General features: G+C 35.8%; 1 protein-coding gene across 1 annotated transcript in view; it reads left to right on the top strand.

The window, feature by feature from the left end:
* LOC150084850 (protein TSLIG3A-like) overlaps positions 1 to 16111 on the top strand; it is a 137211-nt gene that overhangs the window by 53526 nt on the left and 67574 nt on the right. Inside the window, exons 4-5 of the mRNA XM_090375595.1 lie at positions 2949 to 3026; positions 11421 to 11503. Coding sequence (XP_090231721.1) covers positions 2949 to 3026; positions 11421 to 11503 — 161 coding nt within the window. The remainder of the gene's footprint in view (positions 1 to 2948; positions 3027 to 11420; positions 11504 to 16111) is intronic.

The raw sequence follows: 16111 nt of genomic DNA on the forward strand, positions 1-16111 counted from the left end.
ATTAAACATAACACCTTGTAATATGATTATAATTTAAAATACAGTAGTCACTTATTTTAGATTGCTTTAAATTATCACTACAAAAGTCTATTTATAGATTTTTCAATATTGTGTAACAGTCTATATTCACAATCACTTGCACTAGTTTCTTCCAGTGCTATCTGCAGGATGGCTATAGTGTCACGATTTTGCCAGTTTTTGTAACTGGAATTCTTTCGTGTTCACCCTCATTTTCCTCCTTGACAAAATTATGAGTAACAGACTGGGCAGTTTCTTCATCTGTTAAACCTGTAGTAACTTGTAGATCACCACCTATGTTCATCCAGTCATTAAATTGCCGTTTGCTCATGTCTTCAGGCTTTTCAACACGACGAGTATCGTGATTTGGTTGACCATCATGAATAATTAATCCACATTTTTTGAAACAGTTGCTAATGCAGGTTTCGGAAACTTCATTCCATGCACTCAAAATGTGTTTTCCCTTCACTGAAATCTTCAATGAAGAGCAGATTCTGCATAAATATTTATGTTTTTTTATATCATTGAAGATTTCAGTGAAGGGAAAACACATTTCACCATAATAACGTAAAAACATATCATTCCAGTATCGGTATTATCGCAAATGCAATAAGATCGAGTTTACAACCCATTTATAACAGATTGTACAAATAAAAAAGTGCAATAAACCGAAAACTGCAAATTGTTTTTATTGTTTTATGGCTGTGATCTCCAGAAATGTGCTTTAGAAAATTATCACAGAGGCATTCAAAGTTGATTCTTATAACCGAAGATGTGATTCTAATAATGAAAGTGTAGTGCATTTTATTGATTTGAATCAGTTCATTGAAATTTGATTCTAGAAAGCAGTTGATTCGAATAACCAGTGATCACTATAATCAGCACTTATTTTGTATTCTCAAGATGTTATTAATATATTGGCTGCAGAGCTGTGCAACCAGGCACCCGGGGACCTCAATTGAGGTCTATAAGACTCAGAGAGGATAGTAAAATGAATGAAGGTGAAATTTTCACCGTTATGATTCCAAAACCATAAATTCATAAAGGCCATAAATTCAAATTACAGGGAACAAATTTAGACTTGATCATAGAAAATTTTATTTTAGCCAATGACTTGGTAATTACTGGAATAAGTTACCTCCGTGGGTTGTTTGAGGCTGACAACTACCTATGGAGAAATTTAAAGGTCAGTTGGATAGTTACCTGCTTGAAGAAGGAAATGCATAGGCTGTTTATTTTCTTTCTTTCTTTACTTTTATTATTAATTTTTATTATCTATTTTTATATATTTTATTTATTTATTTATTATTATTATTTTTACCAGTGCAGCAAAAGCCTGTGGCTTCCTTGCACTATATGATTAATACTAGTAGTTGATTTTATTTAGTACAAACTGAAATTTCTGTCAAATGCTCATTTTACCATCTGTAGAATGTGTGATAAGTAACTCCCTGTTTTTATTCTGTTTTAGCTGAAAAGTACTGTTCGTAGTGTATTTAATGCCACTGCATCCATAACAAATCAGATTATGGCATAATGCTCTAAATTGTCCAGGTGTAAAGTCAAAGTGTTACACTGTCTACAAGTTTTGACAAATTTGGCTAGAAGTTTTCTTTATATGAAAATGTTAAATAAAGAAGTCACATAGCATTAGATCTGCAGTCTAGCAGGCCATTCATTTGATCCATACCATCATGGATGTTTATTGTGATATGTGGAGTGTTGGCATTCTGCATGAATATAAGTTCAGGGTTTTTCTCATTATGAAATAGTTGGCTGCGTGACATCTTCAAGCATCTGTAAACAGTGTTTACTGTGTTCTGTAACAGATATGGGTCAATAAAATGTGTTGCAGTTATACTAAACAAAACAGGGACATTTGGCCTGGGTCACATTTCTCCCCTGTCATTCTTGAAGCTTAATCTGCTCAATAATGGAAGTTATAGCAATTGAGAAATCTTCCATCATGGGACTCTGCTTCTTCTGAGCAGAGAAAGTTGTTGAATGTATGAGGTTAAGCTTCTTTCCATGATAATGGGTTCAGCAAATTCCATGCATCTGTTACAGTCTTCTAAAAACAGCTTTTGGACACTTTTTTTTTTTTTTTTAATGTGAAAATATCTATAGCGGCACCTAACAATGGAATTCAACGAAATTGTGAGACAAAAAAAGAAATTGTTGACAAATATTTGTATTGTTGCAGTCATGACAAATACTTGTATTGTTGCAATCATACTATTCAACAAATGGCTAATTAGGCTATTGGCTTGGATTTCACTAACCTTTTCCAAACCAAGGATGTTTTCTTTCGTGCATACAAGGTACACACACACAGGTTTTTTTAACACAGTAAGAACTACATGATTTGACATTCCACTTTCTCTTGCAGCTTGTGTGGATTTTCTTGTATATTGCAAGTGAATATGGTTTGACAGCTGCAACATTTTTTACTGTCTGCAATATTGAAGGTATCCCACAATTCTTTCATCTGTAATTGAAGCTGTCCCCTTTGCATAATAATTTTTAATTGGGGTAGGATCCAGTACTTCATACCTTCTCTGCATTGTTTACTACCACCTTTGGACTTCAGTGATAGATTGGCACAGTTTTGGTGCAATTTGGCCATAGCAGCCATTGCACCAATAAATCCATTGCTCCAACAATAACAGCCACAGATTTGTATCTTGCTGTGATTTGTATTCATGCCTGAATGTTTAAGCTTCCTAATAAGCATTTTGCTTATTAGGAAGCTCCAAATCAGAATCAGCTATTATTTCCTTTGTTTCAGGAGTGATATCAAAATAAAAATAGGGAATGACTTTCAGAAATCCTGTAAGTTTCTTTTTGAGGCTATTTTTTTTATTGATAAGCAGTTCACTCTAGATCTAATTGACATAATCTGTATGTAAAGGTTAGTTTTTAATTTACAGATTGCCCTTATCAGTCTTTAGTGGATGGTTTAATTACTCAGAGACTTGTTACTAAAGAAAACAGGATTCTTTTAGTAGGTAATGTACATATATTGTCTTAATGTATTTTAATATATAGACCTTATGTTATCAACATTAGACTTATACAATATAGTAAGTTATTGAATTTATCACTTATCATTAATTACTAATAAATAGTCAGCGGAAGTAATCATCTTTCCATCGAAGGTCACAAAGTTAGTAATTATTGTTAATAGAAATCACTATTAAAATGCATTAATATTGCAAATCTGTCTGAATAATATAAAACTTGAAGATTTTAAATTGTAATAATAAAATTTGTGTAGATAAAGTGAATAATAAAATATGTGTCAAAAAGAGAATTTTAGCTTTCTTACGTTTTGACCTTAACTTGTATGATTTAATCTACCATATCATATAAAATTTAACACAGGATTCCTCAGTTAATAGTTTTCTTTTCTATAATAAAAGCCAACATCTCTTTATTGACCATTATCTCTGTATGTAAGTATGTAATATGACTGCGCACTGCTACTTCAATCACCATGGTTAGCGTATTATGTCCTTTGCTGCTCTTGTGCCATAAAGCCGACAAACAAACAAACAACAATACTGCTACTTTTGTCACAGTTCCCTTATACAAATAGATATATTATTGAAGGTGTTCGTGATTTGACTAATTTTGTCATCATGGTGCTTTTGTAATAAGTAATTTTATATGATTATATATCATGTGCTTCACATTATTCGCCAAAGATTGGTATTGCTATTTATGTTATTTGTTATTCATATATAAGTTAAAAAAATACCAGTGTTTGAGATTTCAGTTGGGCTGAAGTCCACTTGAACCTTAAATACTTCCATGCAATTCTACACGCATCATATACACTATGCTGCCACTTTATTAGGTACACCTACCTAGTAGCATATTGAGCCTCCTTTAGCCTTCAAAACAGCCTGAATTCAACTAGGCATGGATTGAACAAGATATTGAAAACGCTTTGCAGGAATGGAGTACCATGCAGACATGAGTGAGTCATGCAGTTCCTTGAGATTCGACGGAGTTGTAGGCCTTCAGTGAACAGCCCTTTCCAGCTCAACCCACAAAGATGTTCAATAGGATTGAGATTCGTAGACTGAGTGGGCCACTGCAGCAAAGAAAAGTCATTGTCATGTTCCCCGGAACCATTCCATAGTGATTAGGGCTTTGTGCACCAGCACGTTATCTTGCTGGAAGTAACCATTTGACTGAGGATAAACTGTCAACATGAACTAATGCACTTTGTTTAGGTACGATGTGGCATTCAGACGTGAATCTATGGGTATCAATGGATCCAACGTGTGCCAGTAAAACATTCCCCACACCATAACACTGCCTCCACCACCTTGCACAGTAGTCGTCAGACATGACAGGTACGTGGATTCATGTTATTTTCACCAAATTCTGACTTCCATCAACGTGATGCACCAGTAACTTTGACTCGTCAGACCAAACAACTGTTTTACACTCCTCGATAGTCCAGTGATGGTATTGCTGTGCCCACAGGAGGTGTGCTCTCTTGTTCTCCATTGATAACAAAGGTACATGATGTGGCCGACAGCTGTTGTAGCCCATTTGTGACAAAGTGCAACTAGTGGTCCATTGTGATATTTTGTTCTGCACACCAAGGTTGTATTCTGACGTGATGTGCGACATTGTGGCCCGTCTGTATGCTTGCACAATTCTAGCCATCCTCCTCTGACCTCTCTCATCAACAAGCAATTTTCTTCCACAGGAGTGCCATTGAGAGGATGTTTTCTATTTGTTGCACCATTCTCGATACACCCTTGAAGCTGTGGTGCGTGAAACGTTCAGGAGAACTGTTTCAGAGATGCTTTGTCCAGCACATCTTGCACCTACTACCATGCCACGTTCAAAGTCTGTTAGATCCTTTTCCTCATTCTTGCTATGGTTTGTATGCTTAACTGATACTAGAAAGGTTGTTCTGCTGCATTTATATCCCCAACTATGTTCGTGTGACTTGCAACGTTGTTGGACAAACCATTTGTGTGCACAGCAGGAGTGTACCTAATAAATTGGCAGCACAGTGTATATTCATAAATACTGCTATATGATTTTATGTCCTTTAAACACATGCACATGTGAGTAAACAATGATGCGTATCACTTCCAAAGCTTTTCAGGTAAGACTGTATGTATAATTAGAAAGATAAACAGAATAAAAGCCACTCATTTGAGTAGTTTTGGAAGTGACATATTGTCACTTCCAAAACTACTGGAAGTAACAATAATATGACAGGCCAGGCACCACCATTAGTAATACAAACTGTGGTGCCCAGCCTGTTAGCACTCAAACTCTCTCTCTCTCTCTCTCTTTTAGAAAAAAAGTTTTTTTATTCTGTTTAGGAAGTGACATATTATTGTTACTTCCAGTAGTGATACTACATTTGCACATCTCCAGTCTGTTAGGACTTCCCCTTGGAAGTCCCCACGGACTGGAGATGTGCAAATGTATCTCCAATTCACAAAGGGGGATCGAAGGGTGACACGCGTAATTACAGACCAGTTAGTTTAACTTCTGTTCCGGGTAAAATAATGGAGTCACTGGTTAAAGATGTATTGCAGGATCATCTAGACAAGACTGCAGCAATAATTCAGACACAGCATGGGTTTGTTAAGAGAAAGTCTTGTCTGACAAATTTGATAGGATATTATGATGTGGTTACAAAGGAACTGGATGCAAAAAAAAAATTTTTGATATCATATAGTTGGATTTGAGGAAAGCTTTTGAAACTGTTGTGTGTGGGAGATTACTGTACAAATTGCAGCAGTATGGTATTAAGGGCAAGTTGCTACAATGGATAAAAGGGTGGTTTAGTGATAGAAGACAGATAGTGGTAATCAGTAAATGCTGCTCTTCTTGGACTAATGTCATTAGTGGCGTCCCTCAGGGTTTGGTGTTGGGCCCAGTGTTGTTTCGTGTATTTATCAGTGATATTTGTGAAGATATATCAGGCTTAATGTCCAAGTTTGTAGATGATTAACAACCCTGCCAACCCTGGTTGGCGGGGTTAATGACGGTAATGGCAGCATGCTACTGCAACAGAATCTAGAAAAGTTGGGCAGATAGTCTGAGAAGTAGCAACTGAAGTTTAACATTGACAAATGAAAAGTACTGCATATGGTGGAAGTAACCCCAGAGAAATGTACCAACTGTGTGGTACTACACTTAGGGTTGTAGAAAATGAAAAAGACATGGGAGTAATTGTGCAGTCAGATATGAAGTTTTCTGAGCATTGTAGACAGGCTGCCAGAGCAGGTCATGGGGGACTATCAATGATATACAGGAATTTTGCTAGTAGGGAAAAGGAGGTTATTATCCCTTTGTATAAGGCAGTGGTCAGGCCATGCCTTGAATACTGTGTACAGGTCCAGAGGCCTCATTTTAGGAAGGCTGTGGAGTTGCTTGAGCGAGTACAGAGAAGGGCAACAAGATTGGTGAGTGGAATGAAAGGGTTCTCTTACCAAGAAAGGCTTAAGTTCTGTAAATTGCAGCATCTGGAGACTAGGCACCTGCAAGGTGATCTGATTGAGGTGTATAAGGCCTTGAATGGGTTCAGAAGGCATCAGTTCCGATGGGATTCTTCTTCTTGCTCAGATTGAGGGGCATAAATTCAAATTGAGGAAAGACAGTTGTAGAATAGATGTGCGAAAATTTGTCTTTAGCCAGTGGGTAGTTGATTGCTGGAACAAACTTTCATCTGTCGTTGTGGAAGTAGATAGCTTAAATAAATTGGAGGAACTGGACAAACTTTTAGAGGGAATGGACGTGTGAAATGCTGCTTTTTTTTTTTTTTTCCATGTAACATCTCTACATAAGCTTGCTTTATTCCATCATGTGGTTCTTCTACTACTATTACTCAAATAAGACTGTATGTAATTAGAAAGGGACGCTGACCAACAGCCAGTAATCTTGAACGAGTGATTATTGCATAGTGCATAATTTAATGACTGGTCTGTCTGATGTAGTGCCACTACTGCAGATTTAGGTTAAAACACAGTTCTCTTCATTTTACCTTCTTTTTTTTTTTTTTTTTTATTAATTCATCATTTGCCATCATATCCTCATCGGGCCTACTCTACAGAATAATGGATTACATTCACAACCGATTGTATGCATTCCTGCCTAATGCAACTACTTGCCTACCATTATATTGTGAATCCATTGCTAGCAATATCAGAGTAAGAGCTACTAAATATAAGACAAGTAAGCATTTTACATATAATGTTTTTACTGCAAAAGTTTATCACTTACAGGGGACTATCACTCAAAATTCACTGAAAATTGAGATATTTGGAATCTGTTAATGGACAAATAATGGAGATATCATAAAAAAAGTTTCTTATGAACTTAAGGATATTTTTAATATTTACACAATGTAGTACTTTATTTGCATAGATTTATACCTGTGATTCCTTGCTTATTCTTGATAATCACTATTATTTTTATTATTATTTTAATATCAATTTATTCCCGAAGAAATGTCCCTTTACAGCTATGCAGCTAGAGGACACGAGTTACATACAGAAATTAAATAACTAGATCGTATGTATAGCTTAGCTTAATTTTCAGCACTCACCTCATAGTAATCTGCTTAGCTGGTGGAGAGTTTTACCACATACATTTTTCGACACGAACAAATTTTCGGCCTTCCCATGGGCCTCGGTATCTCTGCCCCTTTATCCAAGATCTACCTCACTTCTATCGAAGAAAAAATACTCCATCCCTTTCCCTCAGGAATTAAATTATACATGAGGTATGCAGATGACGTCCTCTTAATAGGCAACAGAACCACCATCGATACTTTACTGAACACGTTTAATACAACACATGAAAGACTCAAACTTACCCTCGAAGTAGAAACCGATAATAAAATTAATTTTCTAAACCTCGCTATATACAAAATAAGTACATCTTTAGGCATCAAAATATACAGAAAAAACACACACACACACACACATACAGGTAAATTCTTACATTACCACTCACACCACCCTCTATACATCAAAAAAGCAGTTCTATACAACCAGATATACAACGCTGTAAAATATAGCCACACACAAACAGACCTATCTGTAGAATTACAATACCTCACCAAAAAATTCATCGACAGAAAATACCCATTACAACTAATAAAAGAAACCATCACCAAAGTTCAGAATAACACTAATAACCCAAGCAAAATCATTAACCACGTGAATAAGAATAAGATATATAAACCCCTTATCGCGCTCCCATATCATCAACAATACGCTAGAAGACTTCAACAGATTTTTAAGAATACAGATATCAAATTAATATTCACATCTTATAACAAATTAAGTTCCAAATTCAATTCATACAAGACAACACACGAGTACGAAACACAAGATCATAACAACATTATATATTTGATCAAATGCCAATCAGATTGGCAAGCACGTTACATAGGCAGTACAACAGCAAAATTCGGGACATCAAAAATTTCCAACACGCGTGCATGCTACCACTTTAATAGCTTCAAATCTAATTTAACAAGCACAGAACTAACACAACAAGTCCAATCTTATAATCATAACCCACTCATCGATTCAGCCATCACAGTAGTCAAATTAAATTCCAGCTACAAAATCCTTGAAAACGAAGCCCTCGTCATCAAATGGTTTAAGCGCCATACATCACTCAACATGTTAAACAAAAAGATTCCTGCCAATTTCTCCCCCATTTGGAATTTAGCACGTATTTTTTATTCTGTTTAGGAAGTGACATATTATTGTTACTTCCAGTAGTGATACTACATTTGCACATCTCCAGTCTGTTAGGACTTCCTAACGGACTGGAGATGTGCAAATGTAGTATCACGTGCACTGAAATGCATTTCGGTAAACCCAACCCGTATATAACACAAGTGCACTCTCTCCCCCCCACTATAGCTAACTGAGGACGATTTCGAAAGTCGCTCGTGCACGGCTATTAGTTTCTATTTTTCTTCATTTAATTTAATTTAATTAGGCAACCATAGAATGGAAGGTGCACTTTCCTTTCTTAAAAAATTTTTATAGCCATAACTTAGTTTTTAAACCCATAATCCCTGTAAGTTATTAGAATCCTATAACCACTATGTATGTGGTAAAACTCTCCACCAGCTAACCAGATTACTATGAGGTGAGTGCTGAAAATTAAGCTAAGCTATACATACGATCTAGTTATTACATTACAGCACATAAGGACTCCTTAAAAATCAAGAGAAATTAAATAAATAATGACAGACAAATGCATTGTGTACAGAGTCCAGATACAATACACTGCCTTAAACAGCCTCTGGTAAAGATACATAAAGATACAACAAAGCTTGAATAGAGCAGCATCTCCAAGAAACTCACCTAGAGCATGATGAGGGCATACATATCTGCAAGGGTGGAAGATCTGTAGGTGCTGACCGGGCTAGCCAGGTGCATAAAATGCCTGCTTTGCAACCCAAAGGTCGTGGGTTCAAATCCCACCTTGGGCTTGGATCAGAGTAAAATGCAAAAACTTTGGGAGGTGCATTATGGCCACAGAACCCGATGCACCAACAACTAACAAACAAACAAAAAAAAAAAAGATCTGTAGATTTTGTCCTTGCACAGCTTCTCAATGTCTATGGATAATCTATTGAATATTTTGATTGAGTTAAGTGGAAACGTATTGTCCAGGGAGGACATGCTACGCAGCTTAAATCTGTATGGGGATGCATTGGTCTGACATCTATTTCGATTTGATGGTCTGGCGACGATATCTCAGATATCAGGTGAGGTCAGTTTTCCGGATAGAAACCGAGAGAAGATAACACGGTTCCTAGAGATGATGTGAAACCTCCAAGGAAGCATATTAAGATTGGGGACCAGAACAGATTTTGAGATTGTAGGTGTTAGACTGGTCTTATTTAGCCATTTTAATATCCAGTATTCCAGGGATAAGAACCTGGTTTGGTAAGATGAGGGTGCAGAGGACCATATAGACGCCTCCGTAGCCAGGTGGGAAGGAGCAGCAGTGCGCAGCACACGCTTCTTGATTAGACCGGGGTTCGAGCCCGTCACCACCAAACAGGGAGAATGCGGAAAGATCGGGGAATGACCATCGCATATTCCCAGAGAAACATGGCCTTAGTTGCTAATGCTCCTAAAAAAAAAAAAAAAGGACCATATAGTTGAGGCATATAAAGGAATTGGGATTATGCATTGAAGAATGTAATTGATGATAAGGTGCAGATTATGAAAGTTGGAAATCTGTTTCACTGCCCATAAAGCAGCATATGTTTTCATTCGAGTGGCATTAAAATGAGGCAAGAATGTGAGGTCTTTGTCCCAGGTGATGCCCAAACAGAAGAAGAACTCTATTTTAAACAAAAGGCACATGTCGTACACAATACTCTTCACTGCTACAAGCCAGGGATCCTTATGGTGGGTGACTTTTTTACTAATAGTTGACTAAGAAGTTCTGTCTACATCATGTAATATATACTCCTGTATTCCTAATAAATTAATTATAATTTTAACCTAACCTATATAGTTTAACATATAGGTTAGTGCAAAAGCATCATTTTAACGTAGCTATCTACCAAAATAGTTAAATTAATTAATTAAATTGGCATCGTTTTGGTTATATCTCATATTGTGAATGCCTTCACAATGAGTTGCCATGGTGTTGTACTACCTCGTTAAAATGATGCTTTTACACTAACCTATATGTTAGTCATTCTACCTCGTAGCATGAGGCCTTTGCCCTTAAATATATTATAGTCTATATCACTGCGCACACCATCAGGCATCTCTCATATTGTGAAGTTATACTTCATAACTGGGTTGCAACACCAGGAGGCGCCTCCGTAGCCAGGTGGGAAGGAGCAGCAGTGCGTAGCACACACACTTCTTGATTAGACTGGGGTTTGAGCCCATCACCATCAAATACAGAGAATGCGAAAAGGTCAGGGAATGACCATCACATATCCCGGAGCAATATGGCCTTATTTGCTAATGCTCCTAAAAAAAAAAAAAAAAAAACCAAAACCAAAAAGTGACACCAGGGTACCTGGTGCCCACCCAACAAGTAGAAGCTAACTAGCTTTGAAACGGTGCCGTCTGGGTGGTGGTATCTGCTGAGAATAAGTAACAGTAGTCTTCTCCACTGGTGAAGTGTTACTTATTCGAGGTAGTACAATACCATGGCAACTCGTTGTGAAGGCATTCACAATATGAGATATAACCAAAACGATGCCAATTTAATTAATTAATTTAACTACTTTGGTAGATGGCTACGTTAAAATGATGCTTTTGCACTAACCTATATGTTAGTCATTCTACCTCGTAGCATGAGGCCTTTGCCCTTAAATATTTTATAGTATAATTTTTGTTATATATTTCTTGTTACAGATTTCCTCTGTTCAGAACTGCAAGCAGCTCGCTTATTAACAGTAAAAAAGCTTAACAGAGATAAATCACTGGATTATGAAATAGTAAGAAACTTTAAATGAAAACTAAGTCAGTTGTTTCGATAGATGAAAAAGTTTATTTAGTTGATCTGTTTTGGGTTTTTAACTATTTATTTATATAGATTATTATTAAGTATTCATTAATTATTTGTATTATATATTAAAAATTATTAATTATTAAAGATTGGACAGCGAGCTGGTCCAACCATTCTATAAATGGTAAAATTATCATCTTTAATAATAATAAAAAGCAGCGTAATAAAGCAAGGATATTAATACTTATGCATATTGGCACGCATGTTAATGATTTAGTTTAAAACACACACGCCCCCCTACCTCAACATAATTCATACCATATTAATTTGTCAACATACTGAATTTTTTGACGATAAGAAGCACCCACACTTTAGAAGGCAAATTTTGAAAATATTTTATTGTATATTGAAATACAGATTCATATATGCTTACTGAACAAAATGCCAGTGCAGCTCTTATTCATTATAGAATGCTAAAAAATTGTTGTGACTGCTGTTGTACTCATATAAGAGTATACTGATATTATAGTCTGAACATTTGCATTCTCAGAGAGTGTAAAATCTTTAGTGTCATCAAGGGCATTGCTGATACCAAATTTTTTGAAACACTGCAGTTATCTTGTGTTTCACTAACTGCCACGTTTTCTCCCATTCACATACTTGTGAAATTGTTGGTTACTCTTCCATGCTGTTGGTATCAAATTATGATTTGGTACCTCCATCCAGTTGGTCCATTCTTCGTGCATGAATGATTCAAAGGGTTTGTTAATTGAGGTGCCTACTGGCTAAGACTTCCTGGAATTACGGCTAACTTAATGTTTAATTCAGCAACTGCCTTCTTTCTTTCTTTTTTTTTTTTTTTTCCTTCCATTACAAGTACAGTAAACCCCCGCTATTCGCGGTATCTGTATTCGCGGTTTCGCGTATTCACGATCGCCGATTTAATATAAAATGAAACTTTAAAAAATGTGAATTTTAAAGTGCCGTAAATATTTTCCGCCATAAAAAACATGGGCGTGGCTAAAATTATCTTTCCCGGTCAAAACAGCGCTCAGTGGGTGGGGGGAGAGGGGTGACAAAATCGCGAACGTGGATGTTTCTCGCTAATCCTTGTTCAGTATGTGTTATGCATTTGTCATGGAAGGTTTCGTCGTTTGCTTTTAATTTATATGTTTATAAATTGAATAAATTTATCAATTTATAAATTGATATGCTTACAAAAATGATGAATATACCGTTTTGCAGTGTAAAACAGACTTTTTCAAGTGTGTTAACGGAAGAAAGTGACTTTATTGTGGACAAGTTCTTTCTAACCCCTACAAAAATATGGCTACGAATAGAAAGAGAAATGTGAAAAGATCAAAGAAGGTGATGACATTAGCGAATAAAATTGAGTTATTAGACAAATTTTCTAATGGTGAAAGTGTCTCCTCAGTGGCAAAACATTATAAAATCAATGAGTCAACAGTACGATCAATCAAGAAATCGGAAGAAAAAATCTGCCGTAGTGTCCGTGAAAATGCGCTAATTGCTTCAAAAATTTGCTCTGTAACCCGTGATGTTAAATTAGAAAAAATGGAAAAAGCTTTAAATCTGTGGATAGAAGACCGAACTCAAAATAAAATTCCCTTAAGTTCACTCATCATTCGTGAAAAGGCAAAACTCCTTTATCAACACTTTAGCGAAACTGGTGATAGCACCGGTGGGATAAGTTTTTTTTTGCTAGCAAAGGCACTGGTTTGAAAGATTTGTTTGAAATTTCTAATAAATATTACATTTAATATTAAATTGTTTCTTATTTTCATTTTGATGCCATATGCTTGCTTTTCACTATGTACTGTCATATCATGAAGGTACATATAATACATACATAGACAAAATTTTAGACTAGTTTTTCTTATATATTTCATACTTTGGAACGGAACCCCTTTATTACTATGGGAGCCATAACTCAGTATTCGCGTTTTCGGTATAGTCGCGACATTTCTCAGGAACGTTTACTGTAATCTGAAATCGTCACTTACAGATGATGCTGTCATGAAAATCATTGCCTGTGGTTTCATACTGTGCTGAAAGATCAACACAATCCTGTACCCTGCTCATTGTTATATGGCACTAGGACTTGTGGAACCCATTTATTCTCATCTCATCATCCAAATCTATTATACCTAGGAGACATACATCTAATAGGTATACCACACTGCAATGAATCAAAGAACCACACTATGATGGTACAAATCAGTTCTTCTGTACTGTCATCTTCCTATCAGTTCTTCTGTATACTGTCATCTTCCTACCAGTTCTTCTGTACTGTCATCTTCCTATTTATTATTTTAATATTAGTATTAACCATGGTGCAAGGAGCCCAGTCTTTTGCTACACCAGCCAAAAAATAAAGCAAACTACAAAAGTAATTCTTCCTGATAACCACCCATATATAGGCAGTTTATTTCTTGTAAGATAGCTAAAAAGAGAACTTCATACAATCTACTCTAAACTTCTTCCTCTATAATTTTAATTTATGATCACTAGTTCTAGTATCATTTATAACCATGAATATTTTGCCTTCATTCATTTTACTATCCCATATTAGAGCCTTATAGGCCTCTGTCAAGTCCTCTTTAAGGAACCTAGTTTCCAAACTCAGTATCCCACATATTTGAAATCTTTCTTCATACCGGTGTCTTTTTTTGCAAATCTTACCAAGTAGGTTGCCTGTCTTTAGATGCTTTCAGGGAGCTTGCTGTATTTTTTTAGCTGTAATCTTCATACTTGAACACAGTATAGTATTCTAAGTGCTGTCTTACAAGAAGTTGTACAGTGGGTTAGCTTATATCTAAGTTATTCAAAGGTTCTTAAAAATATTTCAAGTTACTCTTTAATAGCATAATATTTCTGCATATAATGATAATCCAATTTTTACATCTCTCACACAACTTTATCAGTAACTTACTTTATTAAATTAAATGGCCAATGAAAATTATAAAAATAAGTGGCAAATAAAATGCAGCTTTGCTTCATTTCAAATTTAGCCTTACTGCATTTTCTAATGAAGTTTTTTGGAACTCACTGCAGTTTTGACATTTTGATATTTCTTTGTATTCCCCTTAAAAGATTATCCTTGATGCCATATTTCTCTAAAATTTGAAAGAGTAGGTTTATAGTTACTATATTTTTTCAAGATCAGTAAATCCCCTACAGGTTCTCGTTATGTTCTCTGCTGTGTAAACAACTTCTAATACTGATGGTACTTACCTTAGTAGTTATTTGATTGCATAATTAGCACTGTGTGTTCTGTTTCCTAATTGCTGCCATGGGGGATCTTGTTTACTCAGACAACATCCTGGTTGGTATGAGCCTTGATTGCTTTGTCCAACCACAGTAATAAAGTTTCAGCCTATAATTTATTCAGGTTTGGTTGTCTTAGTCCCATATTGGTAGCCCGTCCCCCATTCATTCAGTAACCATATAGCTGGCTTCTTACTGATCAGTTACACTAGAGGTTGGCAGCCATTTGGCACTAGCAGTTCTCATTTGCTTTCCACTTTCTTAACACGAGGCACACAAATAGCAGGCTAAACAATAAATGTACATTAGTACATTTATTGTATAGACACAATTGTTATAATTTATTTTATCTCATGATATCAGTTTTATAATTAGAATAAACTCTTAACAACACTGCCCATAACAACGCTGAGTTGGCACCTGATTTCCTCACACTCCTTACAAATAGATGGCCTCTCCAAGAGGTTAAATGGCCAATTGTTTAAAAAATGAAACTGTGAAAGCCTGCTTCAGAACTAACTGGTCTCTCATAGAAGTAGGTCTCAGGTGACGACATTCAGGCAAAACAGTTGTAAAGAAGTTTGATGTGAGCTTCCATGCAGAGTATAAAATGTTTTCGATGTTGCAATACAGCTAAAGCTATCAGTTGAAAGTAGTACAATACTTGGGCAATTCATTAGAGGCAAGTTTGTTCTGCTCTGAAAATTAAGACCATTAGATTATCATTGCTATTTAAATCCTACTGCTTGCAAAAACAGATCAAAGGACAATATAACCATCAATGTTTAATATTACATATCATTGTTTGTGCTTAATATTTATTGAAATGTTCTCTTAAACTGCTCAAACACTAGAAATATCTCTCTGAAAGCCCTTGCAGGTAGAACAGTGGATTAATCCCCATCTTCCCGACACCAGATAGAAAAGGCCTGGGTTCGAATCCCATCAAGGACACAAGGAATTTTTATGTAATTTTTCAACATAGCTGAGCTATTCTATTTCATGCAAGGGTAGCATGGGGTTTTTCATCCAGCAAATCACAGCCTTAGTTGCTTTGGTGCTTAAACACACACACATACACATACCTCCCTAAAACCTGGAAAATTTTTAAAATTCAACACTTTTCAATCCACGAGGGTGCCAGTTGTTTACATCCGTTTAATAATATTCATTCTAGACGCAAATTTACATTGGAAAGGATACAAAGTCATTAAATTTTCTAAATTTCATGCTTATTCGGGACTCGAATAAAATCCAATTTAACATCTATTGTAAACCTACAAACACCGGTATGCTTCTGCATTATAAC

Source organism: Mastigoproctus giganteus, chromosome 6 (assembly GCF_048544385.1).
Source record: "Mastigoproctus giganteus isolate SK-2022 chromosome 6, ASM4854438v1, whole genome shotgun sequence".
In the NCBI taxonomy this organism is placed as follows: domain Eukaryota; kingdom Metazoa; phylum Arthropoda; class Arachnida; order Uropygi; family Thelyphonidae; genus Mastigoproctus; species Mastigoproctus giganteus.